The 19,353-nt window shown below is 48.1% G+C and overlaps 1 protein-coding gene across 1 annotated transcript in view; it reads left to right on the top strand.

Moving 5' to 3' along the window:
• The first annotated feature begins 435 nt into the window (after positions 1–435).
• LOC117363958 (extracellular tyrosine-protein kinase PKDCC-like) overlaps positions 436–19,353 on the top strand; it is a 31,496-nt gene continuing 12,578 nt past the window's right edge. The window contains exons 1-3 of the mRNA XM_033952582.1: positions 436–1,006; positions 13,255–13,377; positions 15,151–15,422. Coding sequence (XP_033808473.1) covers positions 578–1,006; positions 13,255–13,377; positions 15,151–15,422 — 824 coding nt within the window. The 5' untranslated portion in view covers positions 436–577. The remainder of the gene's footprint in view (positions 1,007–13,254; positions 13,378–15,150; positions 15,423–19,353) is intronic.

The raw sequence follows: 19,353 nt of genomic DNA, 5'->3' as shown, positions 1-19,353 counted from the left end.
ATTATGTCTTGAGAATCTTCAAGGAAACCTGTCAAATCAAACTCTATTTTCTAGCCAGACTTTAATACATTAGCCCCTAGCCAAACCGGCTTAGAAGTGTGGGCGCCTGGCTGCCTCGCACCTGGACTACTGGCCAAAACGGAATTCCTGTACACCGAGGCCAATTCAGATTAAGCCCCATAGAATTCCACAACTGGCTCCAGATGTTGTGTGAGTTTCTTTTCTTTAGCCGGTGCATCTCCTGCTCCCTATCCGACCTCCTCTGTAGTGGCCATATTTGCAGACCCTTCAGCTAGCCGTAGAGGCAACCCAGGGCACACGGGCGTGGCATCCTCCCCAATGGGCGTTAATCTAAAAGAGAGAAACTCCAGACAGCGGCGAGGACTATAAATGCTCAGCCCGGTCTCTGGATACCACTTTCTCCACCAGGCGGAGTCAGAGCGCAGCGCTATTCGCAGCACTAGGTAGCGCGCGGCTAGTGCAGCTGGGAAGGCGGATCGCAGCGCTAGCCGAGGCGCGGAGCCCATAGCGCGTGGCTAGTGCTGCTCCAGAGCGCTGTCGTGGGCATCGATCAATCATGCAGCCCCTGGGCACCGGCCTGGCTCTGGCGGCGGCGCTTTTCCTCGGATCCGTCGCCCTCCTGAAGCTCTGCTCGCCCCGACCGGCCGCCTTACTCCGGGAGCTGAGAGCCCGGCAGCGGGACCTGAGCCTGTACTCGTCGGCTGCTGGCAGCCCGGAGCCGCTCTCGGCCCGCCTGGGCTGCGCCGAAGTCGCCTCTCTGTCCGGCTTCGGCTACGTGGGTTCGGGCTTCTCCAAAGTGGTGTGGAAAGGCCGCCTGGCGGACGGCAGAGGTATCGCCCTGAAGCGCATCCACCGGGAGGGCAGTGACATGCGGCGCTGCCTGCAGCTGTACGGGGACCCCGAGGGTTGCCAGCGCCTGGCCACCTACAAACTGCTGAAGGAAGTCACCCTGCTGAAGGGGCTGCGCCACCCGGGCATCGTCCAGGCAGGTACCTCCGAAGCATCTCTACCCCCCTTCCCAATTATCCACCACAAGTCGTTCCTCACTACCCTATCCCAATTCCCTGTGTTGCCCCTCATCAGACGGGTACCCACCCCTGAGCCATTCTTCATCCCCCCCTTCCCCATAGCCCAGATCCATCCCTATCCCCCTTCGTTTCTCACTTTCCCCCTTCCAATTCCTGATAGCATCCTTCACCACCCTGAGCCATCTCCCCCCCCCCCCCACTACCACCTCCCAATGATATTACCCCTTGCCATCCCCACCCCACAGGTCTTTATAGCACCCAATCATGTACTCTTTCCCCCCCCCCCCCCCTATATACAACAATGTAAAAGCACTGGCTGGGACACTGTCCACCTGAATGCTTGCTAGTGTGTAAACAGAGCGTTAGGTGCAAAAAACCCGTGTGGGTTGCTGTGGACCGATTTGTGGGAGGCTGATTTCGGGGAAGGGGTAAAACGCGGACTAGAGAATGACACGGTGACAAAATTCATCACCGTTCCCGTCCCTGCGGATAACCGTGGGAAATAATCCCATGTCATTTTCTAGTGTCTATTTCAACCTCAGTCCTTCTACACCAGCATTCTTCAAAGCAAAGCTTGCGGGTCAGTGGCTGTGCTTATGTGAGCCAAGGATAATGAAGCCATTGTGACATCACTGATGTGATTGGTTCTTAGGCACTGGTGGAATGAGGCATTATGACATCACAATATCTGCTCTGGATACCAGAGACTGTCATTCTGTAGTGTCTGTTTCAACCTCAGTCCTTCTACACCAGCATTCTTCAAAGCAAAGCTTGCGGGTCAGTGGTTGTGGCCATTCATACTCTGATTCTTATGTGAGCCAAGGATAATGAAGCCATTGTGACATCACTGATGTGATTGGTTCTTAGGCACTGGTGGAATGAGGCATTATGACATCACAATGTCTGCTCTGGATACCAGAGACTGTCATTCTGTAGTGTCTGTTTCAACCTCAGTCCTTCTACACCAGTATTCTTCAAAGCAAAGCTTGCGGGGCAGTGGTTGTGGCCATTCATACTCTGATTCTTCCCTCTCTCCTTAAAGAATGACATGAAGATGGTTTCCTGCTGTTATCCGCGGGGACGAGAACGGTGATGAATTTTGTCACCGTGTCATTATCTAGCACGGACCTTACGGACCTCGCGGATCTAAAACGGCACGTCCTTAAAAATCTGAGGTCCGTGCAATGAAGCCGCTGGGTCGCAGGTTTTAAAACCTCCCTGTAAGGCCTCTCCCCATATACATTTAATAGTCCTTCACACCTCAACTACCCGTAGCTGTGCACGGCCCTCATCAATATTAAGCAAGGAGAACCCGAAATTTTGTGCACGTTTAATGGAGTAATTCCCCACCTTCGGTAAGGCAAAGGTGAGAAAATGCAGTCCCTCCTGCAACTGGATGCCTCCCCCCACACCTCCCAGATCTTAAGAGCTATCTCACCCCCTTCTTTACAAAGGTTTGCTAGCATTTTTAGCGCTGGCTGCCATGGTAACAGCTACAATGCTTCTAGAAGTCCTTTGAGCGTCCAAGCTGTCACCACCACGGCTGGCGCCAAAAAACACTACTGCAGCTTTGTAAAGGATGGGGTTCGTTTTCTAGTATGGGGGTCCCTCTTATTAAAGAGTGTAAAGCCCCAGTACACACTTATGGACAAAGCTGCGGTGGCCAGTCCCAGCGTGGTAAATGCGCCGAAGCCCATTCAATTCCTATGGGCTTTGGTGCATTTGCCGCGTAGGACCCGCTACCACGGCTTTGTAAAAGGGGCCCTTAGTGTGGGAAAAATAGGCCACCGCAAAATACTTGACACGTTTTGTGATATTTTGCCAATTAGTGTGCGGTAATTTGCGTGTTATTTAGTTTTTAGAACTATTTTTCCAGGCGGCATGCCATGTGCAGAGAATGCAGATCTTGAAAAAAGTCACTCCGTTAAGGTCAAAACTAAATTCAACCCAATGTAATTAATTTGCATATCTAATGGAACTCTGCTCAGAGACATGAAGGCTGAATGCTCCGCCTCACCACCCAATCATCGCAGTGTTCAATGCAAATACACACCAGTGCTCATATTAGTTCATTATTTAATCACTAGCTACTCAAGCTCTAGAAAACGTCTCTTTTAAGTTTCAAGTTTATTGATTTTTAATATACCGACCATCAACGGGTATCTAGCCGGTTACAATAATATGCTAAAATAGAAATAAAAGCAATACTTGTTAAAAGTAATGTTTATAGAAAGGGAGGGAAGTGTACATTGAGGACATAGACAAGACGGACATGAGAGTGAGGATTAAAAAAGAGGAAAGGGGTAAAGTTACATTATAAGAGATAAAAATAAAGAAAAAAAATTGAAAGGAAATGGAGGGAAAAAAGGATAAAACATGGGGAATGGGATCGCTTCTTTAAAGCGGTTGGTGGATTTGAAGATGAGAAGGTTCAAGAGCAGTTAAATGCATCTTGGAATAAGAACGTTTTTAAATTTGTCTTAAATTTATCGATTAGTTTTTCATGACGAAGTTGAGATGGCAGAGTGTTCCATAAAGTTGGGGCTACTACTGAGAAATTGGATTTCCTGGTATATAAGAATTCCTTTATGGAGGGGATATAAAGTAAGTTCTGGTCAGCTGATCTGAGAGTCCGTGATAGAGAGCTGCACCGGAACGGGGACGACGGGAATCCCTACCAAGGGAGGGGGGCTGTCCGCCCCGCCCCGGGTGCAGCACAGCCGGCCAGGTCCCCTTACTTTTGTGGCGTTCCCTGACCTACCGACAACAGCCCTGGTCCAACAAACCTCCCTGCCCTTAACCGCGAATCTAAATTACCTTCTTACAGCATCTGGTGCAGGGAGGTTTGTCAGACCGGGGCTGTTGTCGGTCGGTTGGTCGGGGAAGCGCCACAAAAGTAAGGGAACCTGGCCGGCTGTGTTGCACCCGGGGCGGGAGAGAAGGAGGGGGGAGAAGGACGCTGAAAGCACTGGGGAAGACAAAGGGGTGGAGAAGGACGCTGAAAGGCCATGGGGAAGACGGGGGGGGGAAGGATACTGAAAGCATTTGTGGAAGACAGAAGGGGGAGATGGATGCTGACAGGACATGGAGAAGATGGGGGGGAGGGAGAAGGACGCTGAAAGGACATGGGGAAGACGGGGGGGAGAAGGACACTGAAAGGACATGGGGAAGACAGAGGGGGGAGAAGGACACTGAAAGGACATGGGGAAGACAGAGGGGGGAGAAGGACGCTGACAGGACATGGGGAAGATGGGGGGGGGGAGAAGGACGCTGAAAGGAAATGGGGAAGAGAGAGTGGGAAGAAGATGCTGGCAGGGAAGAAGACAGAGATGCCAGACTATGGGGGGAGCGGAGGGAAGAAGATGGGTGCCAGACCAATTTGAAAGGGGGGAGAAAGGGAGAGGCACAGTAACAGAGCAAATGGAAGACGCAGAAGGAAGAGAGACAGTGGATGGAAGGAACTGAACATGAACATGAACTGAACATGAGGAAAGCAGAAACCAGGCAACAAAGGTAGGAAAAGAAATCTATTTCTTATTTCTTTTCTTTTTTTTTTTTTGCTTCAGGATAAAGTAGTATATTAGTTGTGTTGATAAAAATTTATAAACAAAAGAGGCTCTGGTAGAAACCCGTTTGCAAAGTATGTATTCTTCCCAATTAATATTCCCAAATTAATAAAGTCTTTTTGTTTATTTGTAAATGGGTTTCTACCAGAGCCTTTAATTCAGTAGCATAATTAAATGAAATAACTATTTCTGAAGTTTATAGGGACGGGCGGGGATGGAGGGGATTCCTCACGGGGACGGGTGGGGACGGAGGGGATTCCTCGCGGGGACGGGTGGGGACGGAGGGATTCCTCATGGGGACAGGTGGGGACGGGTGGGATTCCTCACGGGGACAGGTGGGAACGGGTGAGACTTTGGCGGGGACGGGTGGGGATGGGTGGGATTTCTGTCCCCGCGCAACTCTCTAGTCCGTGAAGGGCGAAAAGGGAGAAGGAGCTTATCGAGAAAAGAGGGTTGATGGGAAAGTTTAATTTTGAAGACCAACATAACGGTTTTGTAGGTAATACGATGTGTAATGGGGAGCCAATGAGCTTCTTTCAGAAGAGGAGTGACATGATCGTATTGCTTGAAAGTATATAAAATACTGGAACTTAGCTTAGACTATTTACTGGTTCCGACGTGCCACGTTTCGGTACTGCTTCAGGGAACCGACATAAGGTTTAAATTCAATGTTAAACTGGAGGTGAAGTCTCGCTAAACTTTAAACGGGATTGCAAACTCGCCAATAAATTCTTGTTTCTTCTTGCTATTCAAACCTGGCAAGAAACAAGAATTTATTGGCGAGTTTGCAATATTACAATACAGTTTTTTTGTGGTTACAATCAAAGCAGTTTACATATTATATACGGTTGGGCAGACTGGATGAACCATTCGGGCCTTTATCTGCCTTCATCTACTATGTTACTATGTTTATTTTGTACCTACCGGTAGGGAATGAAATGCTAAATGACTTACCCAGAATCGCAAGGGGCATTGAACCCAGTCCCCTCAGGTTCTCAATAGAGAGTTGCGCGGGGACAGAAATCCCACCCGTCCCCACCCGTCCCCGCCAAAATCCCACCCATCCCCACCCGTCCCCGTGAGGAATCCCTCCGTCCCCACCCGTCCCCGTGAGGAATCCCTCCGTCCCCACCCGTCCCCGCGAGGAATCCCCTCCGTCCCCACCCGTCCCCGCGAGGAATCCCCTCCGTCCCCACCCGTCCCCGCGAGGAATCCCCTCCGTCACCATCCTTCCCTATAAACTTCAGAAATAGTTATTTTATTTAATTATGCTACTGAATTAAAGGCTCTGGTAGAGACCCATTTACAAATAAGCAAAGAGACTATTAATTTGGAAATATTAATTGGGAAGAATACATACTTTGTAAATGGGTTTCTACCAGAACCTCTAATGTAAATATAAAATATAAATACTCAGCTGATGAGAACCCACAAACTGTCAGCTGAGGACTTCCTTTGCAGTTGGGGTCCCTTTTGCCAAGCTTGGCAGGCAGCAGTAGCGTCCCTGAGTCACAGATGCTGGCACCTCAGTGGCTCATGGATGCTGCCAGCGACTGCTGCGCTTGGTGGAGGGGAGTTCTGACCATCTCTAGAGGAGGTCCTCTGCTGGCGGTGCTTGGGGATCCCCACCAGTCACAGCAAGGGCCAACAAGTACTTCAACACTGTAGAAATAAAACCAGAAATGCATTTCCTTTTCTTTTGAACACAAAACAAAGATATCTGCCATATACATTTCCCAAGGCAGATGACTCTATGCAATGTCACCTCGGTAACAAAATACAAAAATAGACAAATACACCCCCTCCCTTTTTACTAAACCACAATAGTAGGTTTTAGCACAGGGAGTTACGCTGAATGCCTCGCGCTGCTCTCAATGCTCATAGGCTCCCTGCGCTAAAAAACAATATTGCGGTTTAGTAAAAGGGAGCCATAGTGCAAAATATAGACAGCAGATATAAATTCTCAAAACAGACACATTTTGATCACTAAATTGAAAATAAAATCATTTTTCCTACCTTTGCTGTTTGGTGATTTCATGAGTCTCTGGTTGCACTTTCTTCTTCTGACTGTGCATCCAATCTTTCTTCCTTTCTTTCAGCCTCCTGTATGTTTCCTCTCCTCCAGACCTCATTCTCTCCCCCAACTTTTTCTTTCTGTCTCCCTGTTCCCCCTTCTTTCTGTCTCTCTGTCTGCCCCCTTTCTTTCTTTCTCCGTGCCCTCCCCCAAGCCACTCGGTTTGCTGCCACCGCCATCGGGGAATAGTCCCCAAGCCACCGCTGTCCCAAGCTTTCCCTGCAGAAGCGTCGCGCTGACCAGCATTCCGCTCCCTGACGTCAATTCTGACGTAGGAGAGGAAGTTCCGGGCCAACAAGGCATTTCTCCTCATTCCATCCAGCCTGAGCCCCATCTCTCCTTGATCCAGCATTTCCCTTCTGTGTCTGTCAGAATTACCATTCCACCTATTTTCCAGCATCACCCTTCTTTGTGTCCATCTCACCTATATCCCTATCTCACCACTTTTTCAGAATCTTCATTTGTCTCTGTCCTTGTCTTTACCCCATATTCACCATTTGCCCTTTCAATGTCTTTATCTCCCCCCCCCACACACACACTTTTTCAGCATTACTTCTATGTCTCTATTTCACCTCCTCTTCATGTCCCCTCTGTATCTCTATCCTTATTCAGAAGGTCCTGCTTACCCTTTCTCTTCTTTGTGTCACTATCTCCATTTTCAGCTTTCCCCTCTTTTCCTTTGTTACTGCACCCTGTAGCCAGAATCTTTCCACCCTCTCTCCACTCCGGCCCAGCCCAGTATGAAATATTTCCTTTTGTTTCTCTCCCCTCTCTCTTCTCCTCCCTCACCCACGAGTCCTGCATCTGGCCCTCTCCCTTCTACCTGCACTTGGCAACACCCCCCTGCTCCGCGGCTCTCTTAAGCAACTCGTCAGCAGCGGTGATCAAGACAAGCTGCCGACATCGAGGCCTTCCCTCTACGAGTCCCACCTTTGTGGAAAAAGGAAGTTGAAACAAGCGGGACTCGCAGAGGGTAGGCCCCGACGTCAGAAGCTGCTGCTGAGTTGCCGAAGAGAGCCGCGGAGCAGGGGAAGGGAGAGGGAGATAGGAAGGCTGTAGAAGCTCCGGAGCATGACACCGAACCCGGCCAGGATGATTTCTTTTTCAGGCTGCTGCTGCCGCTGCCATCCCCCACCCGAAATGACAAAAAAACAGCCTAATGCCCGCGTCGGGAAATAGCCATGCTGAGCAGTGAGCTCAGCATGTACACAGATGAAAGCCTTGCTTGCTGATTGGTCCGGCGGCACGGTGGGGCGGGGCCGCCGGACCAATCAGCAAGCAAGGCTTTCATCTGTGTACGTGCTGAGCTCACTGCTCAACATGGCTATTTCCCGACGCGACGCCAGACTTGTAAGCTGCATCTTGCATCGCCAGAATTTAGGTAGGCTGTTTTCATCCCCGTGGGAGTCCCGTGGGCAAGGGGGCGTCCCCGTGGGAGTCCCGTGGGTCAGGGGGGCATCCCCGTGGGAGTCCCGTGGGCCAGGGGGCGTCCCCGTGGGAGTCCCGTGAGCCAGGGGGGGAACCCGCGGGATCCCCGCGGGACCCGCGGGATCCCCGCGATCCCCGTTCCCGTGCAGACCTCTAGTTCTCAAGCGGCTGAGCTAACCACTCAACTACTTCCATGAGTGGAGCTAGCAGGCCCTAGTTTCGCCTAAAATGGAGTATTAGCGTTAAGGAACATTTAGCAAAGCAGCCTCCAATATTCTCAGCTGAGATAAAGTGAATGGCTAAGATTTTAGTCCACGATGCTCAGAAGTGCAGCACCAAAGCAAACAGTGCTCACCCCCGTACCGTGGAAACTGTGTAAAATTGAGCTCCCCAATGCTCATCTCTAATGGCATGAAAAATTTTACCCCCTCCCCCGTGTACAAAACTGCGAAAGCGTGGTGTTTTTTTTAGAACTGGCTGGCCCACTGAAGCTGTGCGCTGCTTCCGACGCTCATAGAGTTCCTACGAGCGTCGGAAGCAGCGCAGAACATTCAGCGCGCCAGCCTGCATCTAAAGCAGGGGTGTCAAAGTCGATCCTCGAGGGCCACAATCCAGTCGGGGTTTCAAGATTTCCCCAATGAATATGCATGAGATCTATGTGCATGCACTGCTTTCAATGCATATTCATTGGGGAAATTCTGAAAACCCGACTGGATTGCGGCCCTCGAGGACCGACTTCGACACCTGTGATCTAAAGCCACTTTCATAGTTTTGTAAAAGGGGAGGCTATTTATTGGGTTACAGGATGGTATACACAATAAGAGTTGGCATTTTATGTACCTACCGTGTTTCCCCCCAAATAAGATAGGGTCTTATATTAATTTGTGCTCCAAAAAACGCATTAGGGCTTATTTTCGGAGAATGTCTTGTTTTCGGGGAAACACGGTATCTACCCTTGACACTTGCCGTGTTATACCTATTGCTCCCTCCCATCCCTTTGTGCACCGGAACACCACCAACATCACTGATGACATCATCAGTGACGCAGCAGAGGGAAGGCCCCGGCGAGGAAGGCTGTGAAGCAGCCTATTCAGAGCGCTGCCACCGGTTTTGAGGCTTCAGAGGTATGCGAGGCGGTCGGTGGTGTTCTGGTGCACAAAGGGATGGGAGGGAGGGATTTTAACTAGGGCTTATTTTCGGGGAAACAGGGTAGTAAGAGTTCGTAGTGTAACTGTATATACAGCTCATAGGGAGTAGGGAATAAGCAGAGGCATAGTAAGGAGGGTGTGGGGGGGTGGTCTGCCCCGGGCGCGGTCTTGTTAAAGGTGTGGCACCCTCTTCTCCTCTCCCCCCCTTCCCCCCGCTCCGCTCCTTGCTGTGCATGTGTGCCCCTTGCCTTGCCCCGTGCCTTTTTTACATCCCCGGCGCGAGGTCGCTGTCCGCGTCGACACCGGCGCGCTCTCTGACATCATTTCTGGGACCCGTGCCTAGAAAGCGACATCAAAGGCAAGCTGACACTGACGTGGGCGTGCTGCTTACGCTAGAGAAGTTAAAAAGGTATGGAGAAAGGGAAGGAGGGTGCGCATGCGGCCACCACGGCCTCCGCTCATCCTTCCTGCGCCACTGGGACTGAAGATCACTGGTTCTAGCCGAGGAAACCTACTAGAAAAAGTACTTTCCACATTAGGTGCTTTAGAGATGAGGAATTTCCATCCAAAATAAAAAATTAACTCCTCCCGCCCCCTACCCCACCCCCACACCCCCGTTTTACTAAACTGCGATAGTGGTTGTTAGCGCAGGGAGCCATGCCTGAAGGCTCCTTGCTGCTCCTGATGTTCACAGGAACTCTATGAGCGTTGGGAGCAGTGCAGAGCATTCAGCGCGGCTCCCTGCGCTAATAACCGCCATCGCGGTTTAGTAAAAGGAGGAGGTTAGTCTTACCAGCTAATTTTCTTTCTTCAAGTCATACCGGACCAGTTCAAGCTCCCCTCACCTTGGGTTCTGCATCCGTAACCCTATATGTCATGTCCGTCTGTCCAAATTAGATTGTAAGCTCTTCTGAGCAGGGACCGTCTATTAAATGTCAAAATGTACAGCACTGCAAATGCCATTCAGCACTATATAAGTGATTAGTAGTAGTAGCCCCTCTACTCACAAAGGGAGACCGAGAACAAGCTTGTATATAAGACCCCCGTGCGGTCTCAGCTTTCCACGTTTCCTGTATTTAAGACCATAGCTAAGAACCTAACCCCTCCAGGGGGAAGGGGGGATTAGGGGCAGGCTTCATAATTGGAATGTATTGTCTCCAGTGTACCTGAACCAAGATTTAGACCGCTTACGGGAAACAAAGAAAACCATTAAAGGAGCCTAAAACAGAATATTTGCATTTCGTGCACATAAGACAGCCAGAGAAAACCAATTGGGTGGATCCTGGGCTGATCCAACAGAAAGATCCCAAAAGAACGAAAATCAGCATAAGAATTTTTCCCTTCTTTTTTCTCCACTTGGTCACCCCGACACAGGTGTTTTACCGCACTATTTTTTTGAACTAGTGAAACTTGAAAAGCACCATTCTGAGGACAACTGTTCAAAGACTATCCTTCATATGTGCACTGTGGGCCTAAAAATAAAGGGTAGAAACACGCCTGGCGAATGTGCACAAGAGTTTTGCTGTAAGCACAACTCTTGTGCACATGCCCGGACAAACTCAGAAGTGAAGCACACGTCGGTGCGGTTCTTCTGCACCTTTAAATATAAGCGTTCAAAAAACATTTTCTTTTCACTTAAAAGGCTTTAAAGTGCAGAAAACAGGTGCCAATACGTGTTTTTTTTTTCACTTTTGCATTCGCTCAGACTCGCACACCTTCGTTTCTCAGTGCCAGGACTTAGAGGCTTTCACGGACTTTCTTCTGCTTCCAAAACAAATCAAAATGAGCAGGTTTTGAACAGAAAATCATTAGACATCCTCTCTTTGAACCCCTGAATGCCAGCTCTGAGCTGGCGGTAGGTTTCCAGCCTTAAGAGCAGGGTTAGTTTGTGCACTCTTCTCTGAGCATTGGGCGAGAATAGAAAATGACCTCATTATAGCCTTTTGACTACCTTTAGATATAATTTGTGGCCATCTTTGTTGTGCAAATCGTTTCCTGGGTTTAGAACCCTCTGAATAGTCTGTGCAGATGAATAAGCTCTAGCGCTGGTTCATAGTCATTCGCGCGCGAGACACCAGCCCACCGCGGGAAAACTTACTTTTAAAGAGCTCCGAAGCGGGGTATGAGTGGGGAACCCCCCCCACTTTACTTCATACTGTTCACACTGCCGTTGGGGGGGGGCTGGGGAGTTGGAACCCTCCATTATAGAGAAAACGGAACTTTTTCCGATTTGGGGGGAAAAGTTCAGTTTTCTCTATAATGGGGGGGGGATTGCACCCCCCACACACCCCCAACAGCAGCACGAACAGTATGAAGTAAAGTGGGGGAGTTCCCTCCCCACACCCTCCCCCCTCGAAGCTCTTTAAAAGTAAGTTTTCCCGTGGCGTGCTGGTGTCTTGCGCCGAATTGTCTGCGCTCGATTGTCGGAGCGCTGGTGTCTCGCGCGCTTTTGTCCCGTCACCCTAGCGCTGGCATTAGGTTCTGAGCATCAGAACTTGAGAGAGGTTCTTCAGTTAATGTGAGGATCTCCTGGCTTCTTTTAGGGGAGGGGGGATCGATGCATTCATAATTGATGTTAATTACTGGTTTGCTTTGAATTTTATGTTAAGTGTTTAATCAAATTTTAATGAACTATGAAACGATGAGAGTAGGGTTACCATATGGCTCCAGAAAAAGGAAGATGGATTGAGACATCTGAGTTTTACTTCCATTGCTTTCAACGGATGTGAAACCCAGACATAAGTACATATAAGTACATAAGTAAGTACATAAGTAGACGCCTCCGCCGGGGCAGACCAGAGGTCCATCCAGCCCAGCGGTCCGCTCACGCGGCTGACCAGGCATATTGCCTGGTCAGCAATCCCTGACTAATTTTATGCCTACCTCTACACTTATCTCTAAACCTTCCACTGCTCTTATCTGTACCCTTCAATCCCTTTGTCTTCCAGGAACCTATCCAGGTCATCCTTGAAACCCTGTACTGTGCTATTTCTTATCACGGCCTCCGGAAGGGTGTTCCATGTGTCCACCACCCTCTGTGTGAAAAAACTTCCTTGCGTTTGTTTTAAACCTGTCCCCCTTCAATTTCATCGAGTGACCCCTTGTTCTTGTGGTTTCTTTCAAATTGAAAAATCTGTCTTTGTCAACCTTTTCGATGCCCCTCAGGATCTTGAAGGTCTCTATCATATCTCCTCTGAGTCTCCGCTTTTCCAGGGAGAACAGCCCCAGCTTCTTCAGTCTGTCAGTGTATCTCTCCTCCTTATTGCCGCTGCTTTCAGTGGAAGTAAAACCCAGATGTCTCAATCCATCCTCCTTTTTCTGGAGCCATATGGTCAGTTGCATAGTGAGGGCGAGAGACGCCTGGGGCGGCGGCATCCCTCCCCCACCCTTGTCTCCGCCCCCATTCCCCCCTGCCGTACTTGCACCCCTTCCCTTCCCCCGCACCTCTAGTTGATCACCGTCGCAAGCAATGAGAACTTCAGTGTACTCCTCGAGTCCCCTGTTGTCTCTCCCGCTGACATCACTTCCTGCGCGCAGGTCCTGGAAGTGATGTCAGCGTGACCGATGACACGGGTCGCGGGGAGCACGTTAAAGTTGTCGCTCGTGGAGGTGAACAACCAGAGGTGCGGGGGAAGGGAAAGGGGGGTGCGGGTGTGGTGAAGGGAGGCGCCTGGGGCGGACCGCCTACCCAATACTATGCCACTGCATATGGTAACCCTGTTTAAGAGCTTTCAGCATGTAGGAATGATTTTATGAGCTGATCAACCCACTGTCCCATACAGGAGGTTAACACGCTTAAGAGAATATTTCAGAGTTTTAAGTTATTTCATGTTTAGTTTTATTTGGAAGACCAGTCTTTCATTACATATGTTCTCTTTCAGCAGCTAGCCCTTTGCTTGTATGCAAATAAGTTGCGGAACGTTGTAATTAAATTACATTCAGTTCTGTTTGCATGCCTATTAATTGGAAAATCACTCTGCTCTCTGTAGTTGTATGGTGAATGCTACGACAATAGCTTAGATCCTGGCAGAAGGGTCACCGCTCTGCTGGAGCTGGGATCCCCTCTGGAGATGATTCAACTTCTGCAGACCCCCTGGGAAGAGAGATTTAAGGTAAGAGAACAGAAGACAGACAATTTGATCAGTAAGCTTTAGACATCAAAGGGAAGAACTTTAAAGAGCCCCTGACTTCTAGCTCAAAAGAGATTAGCATGCTGGTAGGCTGTTTGCTTGTGTTAATCTCGTTTTGGGCTCCTATAGATTACAGCAGGAGTTTAACAAAGCAGCCCCATAGCCATTAATTATTAGAGGGCTTCCCTCAGAAGAAATTCTAAAGTGAAGAGCTGGGGAAAGCCTGTCCTCTGTCAATTGAACTGATCTGAAGAACGAACTACGGCCAAGATTCACTAAGCCCACCGATCGTGTTTGCGATTGTGTACCAACCTGATTTTCCTCTGACCTGATTCACTAACCTCTGTGCCGATCATCCTCTGATCCGCGCATGCAAGTGAGGGGGAACGGCATGCAAAGTAGGAAGGATGCGATTCACAAAACAATTTCAGGAACACCGACTAGGCTGCCTGATCAAAAAACAAGCGACTGCTGAGGGCCAGTCGCTTGTTTTAAGACCCCTGTTCTCTGCCCCGATTCTGCTTCTCCTGTTCTCTGCCCCGACTCTGTGGTTTTATCCCGTGGTGCAGCCCCGCTTTCAACTCGCAGGTTAAAATCACGCGCTCGTGAAAGTTTCCAGCTTTGGTGTGGTCAATTACCATGCCAATTAAAAATTAAAAGTTAGGCGGCTGCAATTAGGGAGCCTAATGTAGGCGCCATTTATAGAATTCCCCAGTAGGAGCACATTTAAAATAATATAATCGTATTAAATAGTGGGGAATGCATGGAATGCCTCCAAAGGAAATGGTGCAAACAAACATGGTAATGAGATTTGAAAGACATGGGAGCACAGTGGATCAGGAGGTTCTTATGTTGCCAGAGAATGTGGTGAAATCAGTTAGCTTAGCAGGGTTTAAAAAAAGGTTTAGATAAATTACTGAAATGGAAGTCAATAGGCCATTATTGAGATGGCTTGGGGAAATCCACTGCTTATTCCTAGGATAAGCAGCATAAAATCTGTTTTACTACTTTGCATCTAGCTAGGTACTTGGGTCCTGGGTTGATCACCGTTGGGAAACATGATATGTGGCTTGATGGACCTTCAGTCTGACCCAGTATGGCAATTCTTATGTTCTTATGTGAGCCAAGTATAGGAGAATCAAGCTATTGTGACATCACTGATGAGGTTGGATCTTAGGCATTGGTGGAATGAGGCATTATGACATCACAATCTCAGTTCTGGAATGTTGCTACTATTTGGATTTCTGCCAGGTGCTTGTGACCTGGGTTGGCCACTGTTGGAAACAGGATACTGGGCTTAATGGACTTTTGGTCTATCCCAGTACGGCAATTCTTATGTTCTTATGTGAACCAAGTATAGGACAATCAAGCCATTGTGACATCACTGATGAGGCTGGTTCTTAGGCATTGGTGGAATGGGGTATTATGACATCACAATCTCAGTTCTGGAATGTTGCTGCTATTTGGATTTCTGCCAGGTACTTGGGACCTGGTTGGCCACTGTTGGAAACAGGATACTGGGTTCGATGGACCTTCGGTCTGCCCCAGTATGGCAGTTCTTATGGTCTTATGTTCTTATCTCTATTAGCAAAGAAGTGAGGGAAAGTGTGGCTTTAGTTGGGATCAGTGCTCTGGCCAAAGAAATGAAACTGGACAGATGAGATGGACTTTATGCTCCTCACCTGCCGTCTTATTCAACGTAACCTGGCTCTGTGTCCAGTATTTACAGCCCTTTTTGATGTCTTCTTCCCCCAGGTGTGCTTGAGCCTGGTGAGGCTTCTGCGTTACTTGTCACGCTCTCCGTTGGGCTCTGTGGCCCTCTTGGATTTCCAACCCCGGCAGTTTGTAATGGTGGATGGAGACCTGAAAGTGACCGATGTGGATGATGCTATCACCGAAGAGCTGACATGTAGAGACGATGCTGACTGTGTACTAGAGTTCCCTACAAAGTCCTTCAACCTAACCTGTGCAGCAGCTGGAAGATGTGAAGGGATCAATGAAAAGAGGAATCTCTATAATGCATATCGGTAAGTAGAATGAGAGCAAAGCAGAGGTGATGCAACTCTGAATTCAGGGCAGAGGCTGGTGTTATTGCCATCTGAATCTCAGTTTTTCATGGTAGAGATCTCGAACTCTGTACCTGGCAGTTTATTTAGTTTATCAAAATTCTTGATATACCATCCTTCAATTAGAGTAAATCATTTTTATTAACAGCAGTAAACAACACCAGTCAATAACTGGCGTAGCAAAATATACAAAGTAGGAATAATGCCTCCCAAAGATTCCCCTCCTAACAACCACCCCGCCAACAAAGTTAACGAAAACATAGGCAAGTGTCAGAGAACTGTGTTCTTATACTCTCTAACTGATAGCGTCCAATTACAAACCCCCCCCACCCAAAACAATATAAGTATACACCAACCAAAACAAAGCTCACAATCCCTCCCACCCCATCCCCCAAAATCCATTCACAGAGACAGCCATACACCACCACTCACACCATACCAGCAAACCAGGGTGAGTTCCCATAAACCAGATCAAGAAAGCCAAATTAGAATGACTTCAAAACTAAACTCCGAGCCTTAGGGGATACGGACTGAATGTAAGCATCCCAGATCTGCAGAAAAAACACGTTTTCGTTTAAAGGTGTCTTTGTTCCATGGAGGCCCATGGAGGCGATTCTGCCAGGCTCAGAAAGCAGGCGTGGTTGATTTGTATTCAAACACTAAGAATAATTTTCTTACCAGAAACCGCAGCCTTCCGAATCAACATCCGATGTTCCTTATTGGGGTATGAGATTAAACCTTTGCGGATAGGGGGAGATTTTAATAAAGTAGCAGATCCTACTATGGATAAGACCCATTCTTACCCTTTTGCGACCATAGACATGACCAAGGGAGTTCCTCTGTTTTGCGACACACTGCACTTAATAGACGCTTGGAAAGTCTTATTCCCAATGACCAAGACTATACCCATCACTCTCGAGCCCATGATATTCATTCTCATATTGATTACATTCTCTATTCGGAGGAACTTTTTTTGACAATCAGAGACACTCATATAGGTCCCCACAGAAGTATCAGATCATTCTTTTATTTGGCTGAAACTCACTCTACAGGTGGGACCCCCAATTATCCCACAGTGGAAATTCCCTTTAGATTTATATGCAAACCCAAAATTTATAAATTATTTACAGGACAGATGGCAAACTTATCAAGCCTGTAATGCCAACATATGGGAGACACTACTTTATTCTGGGGAAACGCCAAAGAACGTATTGAGAGGGGGCATCATAGCTTATTCTAGTCACATGAAACACATGTGGGACAAAATGATTGTGAAAATGGAAAGAAAATTAATTAGGGTTTGTCGACTTCATGGCCAGGAGCCTAGTGCAGCTTGTAAAACACAACTTCTAGCGATTCAAATAGAATTAAATGAACTTTTGCAGCAATGGGTTCAGAAGTCAATGAAATATTATCAATATCAGTTGTATAAGAAGGGTAACAAAAATGGGAAATTACTAGCTAGCTTTGAAATTGCACAGGGTCATCTTTGTCGTACAGATCAAGATATTTGTACAATCTTTCAGGCATATTACTCCAATTTGTATTTGGAAAGGGATACACGAGATCTAGTCAACGAATCTTATTTGTCCAGTATAGAACTGCTGTTGGTGAGGAAGATTGATATCTTAATGCTCCTTTTAGTGAAGAAGAATTGTTCTTGGCCATACAACAGAGCCCATTATATAAGGCCCCCAGGAATTGATGGCTATCGTACAGTTTTACAACCTTTTGTGCTGGATATAATGTGGCCTCTGGTGTCTTATGTTTAATCATCAAATACAAGAAGGCACCTTATCGTCACTAATGCAGACACAGGTTGTGGTGCTTCCCAAACCGGGTAGGGACCCCACCAAAGTGGAATCTTATCACCCTATCTCCCTTCTCTGTTGTGCAGCAAAGCTATTGGCTAAAATGTTGGCTAAAATGTTGCCCCACGTGATGGCGGACCCTCAAGTGGGATTTATACAGGGTAGAACGACTGTTAAAAATATCAGGAAGATTTTATCCTCCTTGGAATGGGTCCATCACAATAAACTTCCTTCTCTCAATAATTGAAGCTTAGGAAGCTGTGGAACCACGGGGTGGGAGGGGATGTGCACAGATGGATCAAGTACTGGTTGTCGGGTAGACTGCAGAGGGTTGGAGTAAAGGGCCAATATTCTGACTGGCGGGGAGTCACAAGCGGTGTGCCACAGGGATCGCTGCTGGGGCCGTTACTCTTCAACATATTTATCAATGACCTGGAAAAGGAGGCAAAGTGTGAGGTTATAAAATTTGCAGATGATACCAAACTGTGTGGCAGAGTTAGGTCCAGGGAGGAGTGTGAGGACCTGCAAAGGGACCTGGAGAAGCTGGAGGACTGGGCAAACAAATGGCAAATGCGCTTTAACGTGGAAAAATGCAAGGTCATGCATATAGGGAAAAAGAACCCGTTGTTCAACTACAAATGGGGGGGGGGGGCATTGTTGGGAGACAGCAGACTTGAGAGAGACTTGGGTGTGCTGGTGGATGCATCACTGAAGCCATCTGCACAGTGCGCAGCAGCCTCGAAAAAAGCCAACAGGATGCTGGGCATCATAAAGAGGGGCATCACAACCTGGACGCGGGAAGTCATCATGCCATTGTATCGAGCGATGGTGCGTCCACATCTGGAATACTGCGTTCAGTATTGGTCGCCATACCTCAAGAAGGACATGGCGGGTACTTGAGAGAGTCCAAAGGAGAGCAACGAAACTGGTAAGAGGGCTGGAACACTGCCCATACGCCGAGGGGTTGGATAGGCTGGGGCTCTTCTCTCTGGAAAAAAGGAGGCTCAGGGGAGATATGATAGAGACCTTCAAGATCATGAGGGGCATAGAGAGGGTGGATAGGGACAGATTCTTCAGGCTGAAGGGGACAACAGGTACGAGGGGGCATTCGGAGAAACTGAAGGGAGATAGGTTCAAATAAATGCAAGGAAGTTTTTTTTCACCCAAAGGGTCGTGGACACTTGGAATGCGCTACCGGAGGAAGTGATCAGGCAGAGTACGGTACAAGGATTCAAACAGGGATTGGACGGATTCCTGAGGGATAAAGGGATCGTGGGATACTGAGAGAAGTATCCAGGAAATAAGTATAGAAACCCGACCAGGTCGTGCATGTGCAAGACCGGAGGGTTATGACTTCGATGGGAAGATAGGACTTCAATGGGAAACCAAGGTGGCAAGGGGGCCCCTTCTGGTGATTCAGACAGGTCGTGACCTGCTTGGGCCGCCATGGGAGCGGACTGCTGGGCATGATGGACCTATGGTCTGACCCGGCGGAGGCACTGCTTATGTTCTTATGTTCTTATCAGGAGAGAAGGAAGTTTATTGTGATGGACCCATTCCAAGGAGGATAAAATCTTCCTGATATTTTTAACCGTCGTTCTACCCTGTATAAATCCCACTTGAGGGTCCGCCATCACGTGGGGCAATCGCTTTGCTAAACAATTGGCCAACATTTTAGCCAACAGCTTTGCTGTACAACAGAGAAGGGAGATAGGGTGATAAGATTCCACTTTGGTGGGGGTCCCTACCCGGTAATTCAGAGAAGGCATTTGACAGAGTGCACTATGAGTTCATGTATGATATCTTGGTGAAATATGGTATAGATGGGTTTTGTTTTGTTTTTTTTAGAGAGGCTGTTGAGGCTCTACATATCATGACTCGTGTGGGTCATGATATGTAGTTAATGGGGTACAATCTGACTTTTTCCCTATTCGCCAAGGCACAAGACAAGGGTGTCCATTGCCATCCCCGCTTTATGGTCTCATTTTAGATCTTCTTATTAGGGAAATATTATCTAATCCAGAAATTATAGGTGCTCAGACATTCAGGATAGCCTGGGCTGAGTGATATAAACTAGTATG

This window comes from Geotrypetes seraphini, chromosome 7 (assembly GCF_902459505.1).
Source record: "Geotrypetes seraphini chromosome 7, aGeoSer1.1, whole genome shotgun sequence".
Taxonomy (NCBI): Eukaryota; Metazoa; Chordata; class Amphibia; order Gymnophiona; family Dermophiidae; genus Geotrypetes; species Geotrypetes seraphini.
This window is presented reverse-complemented; position numbering and strand designations above follow the sequence as displayed.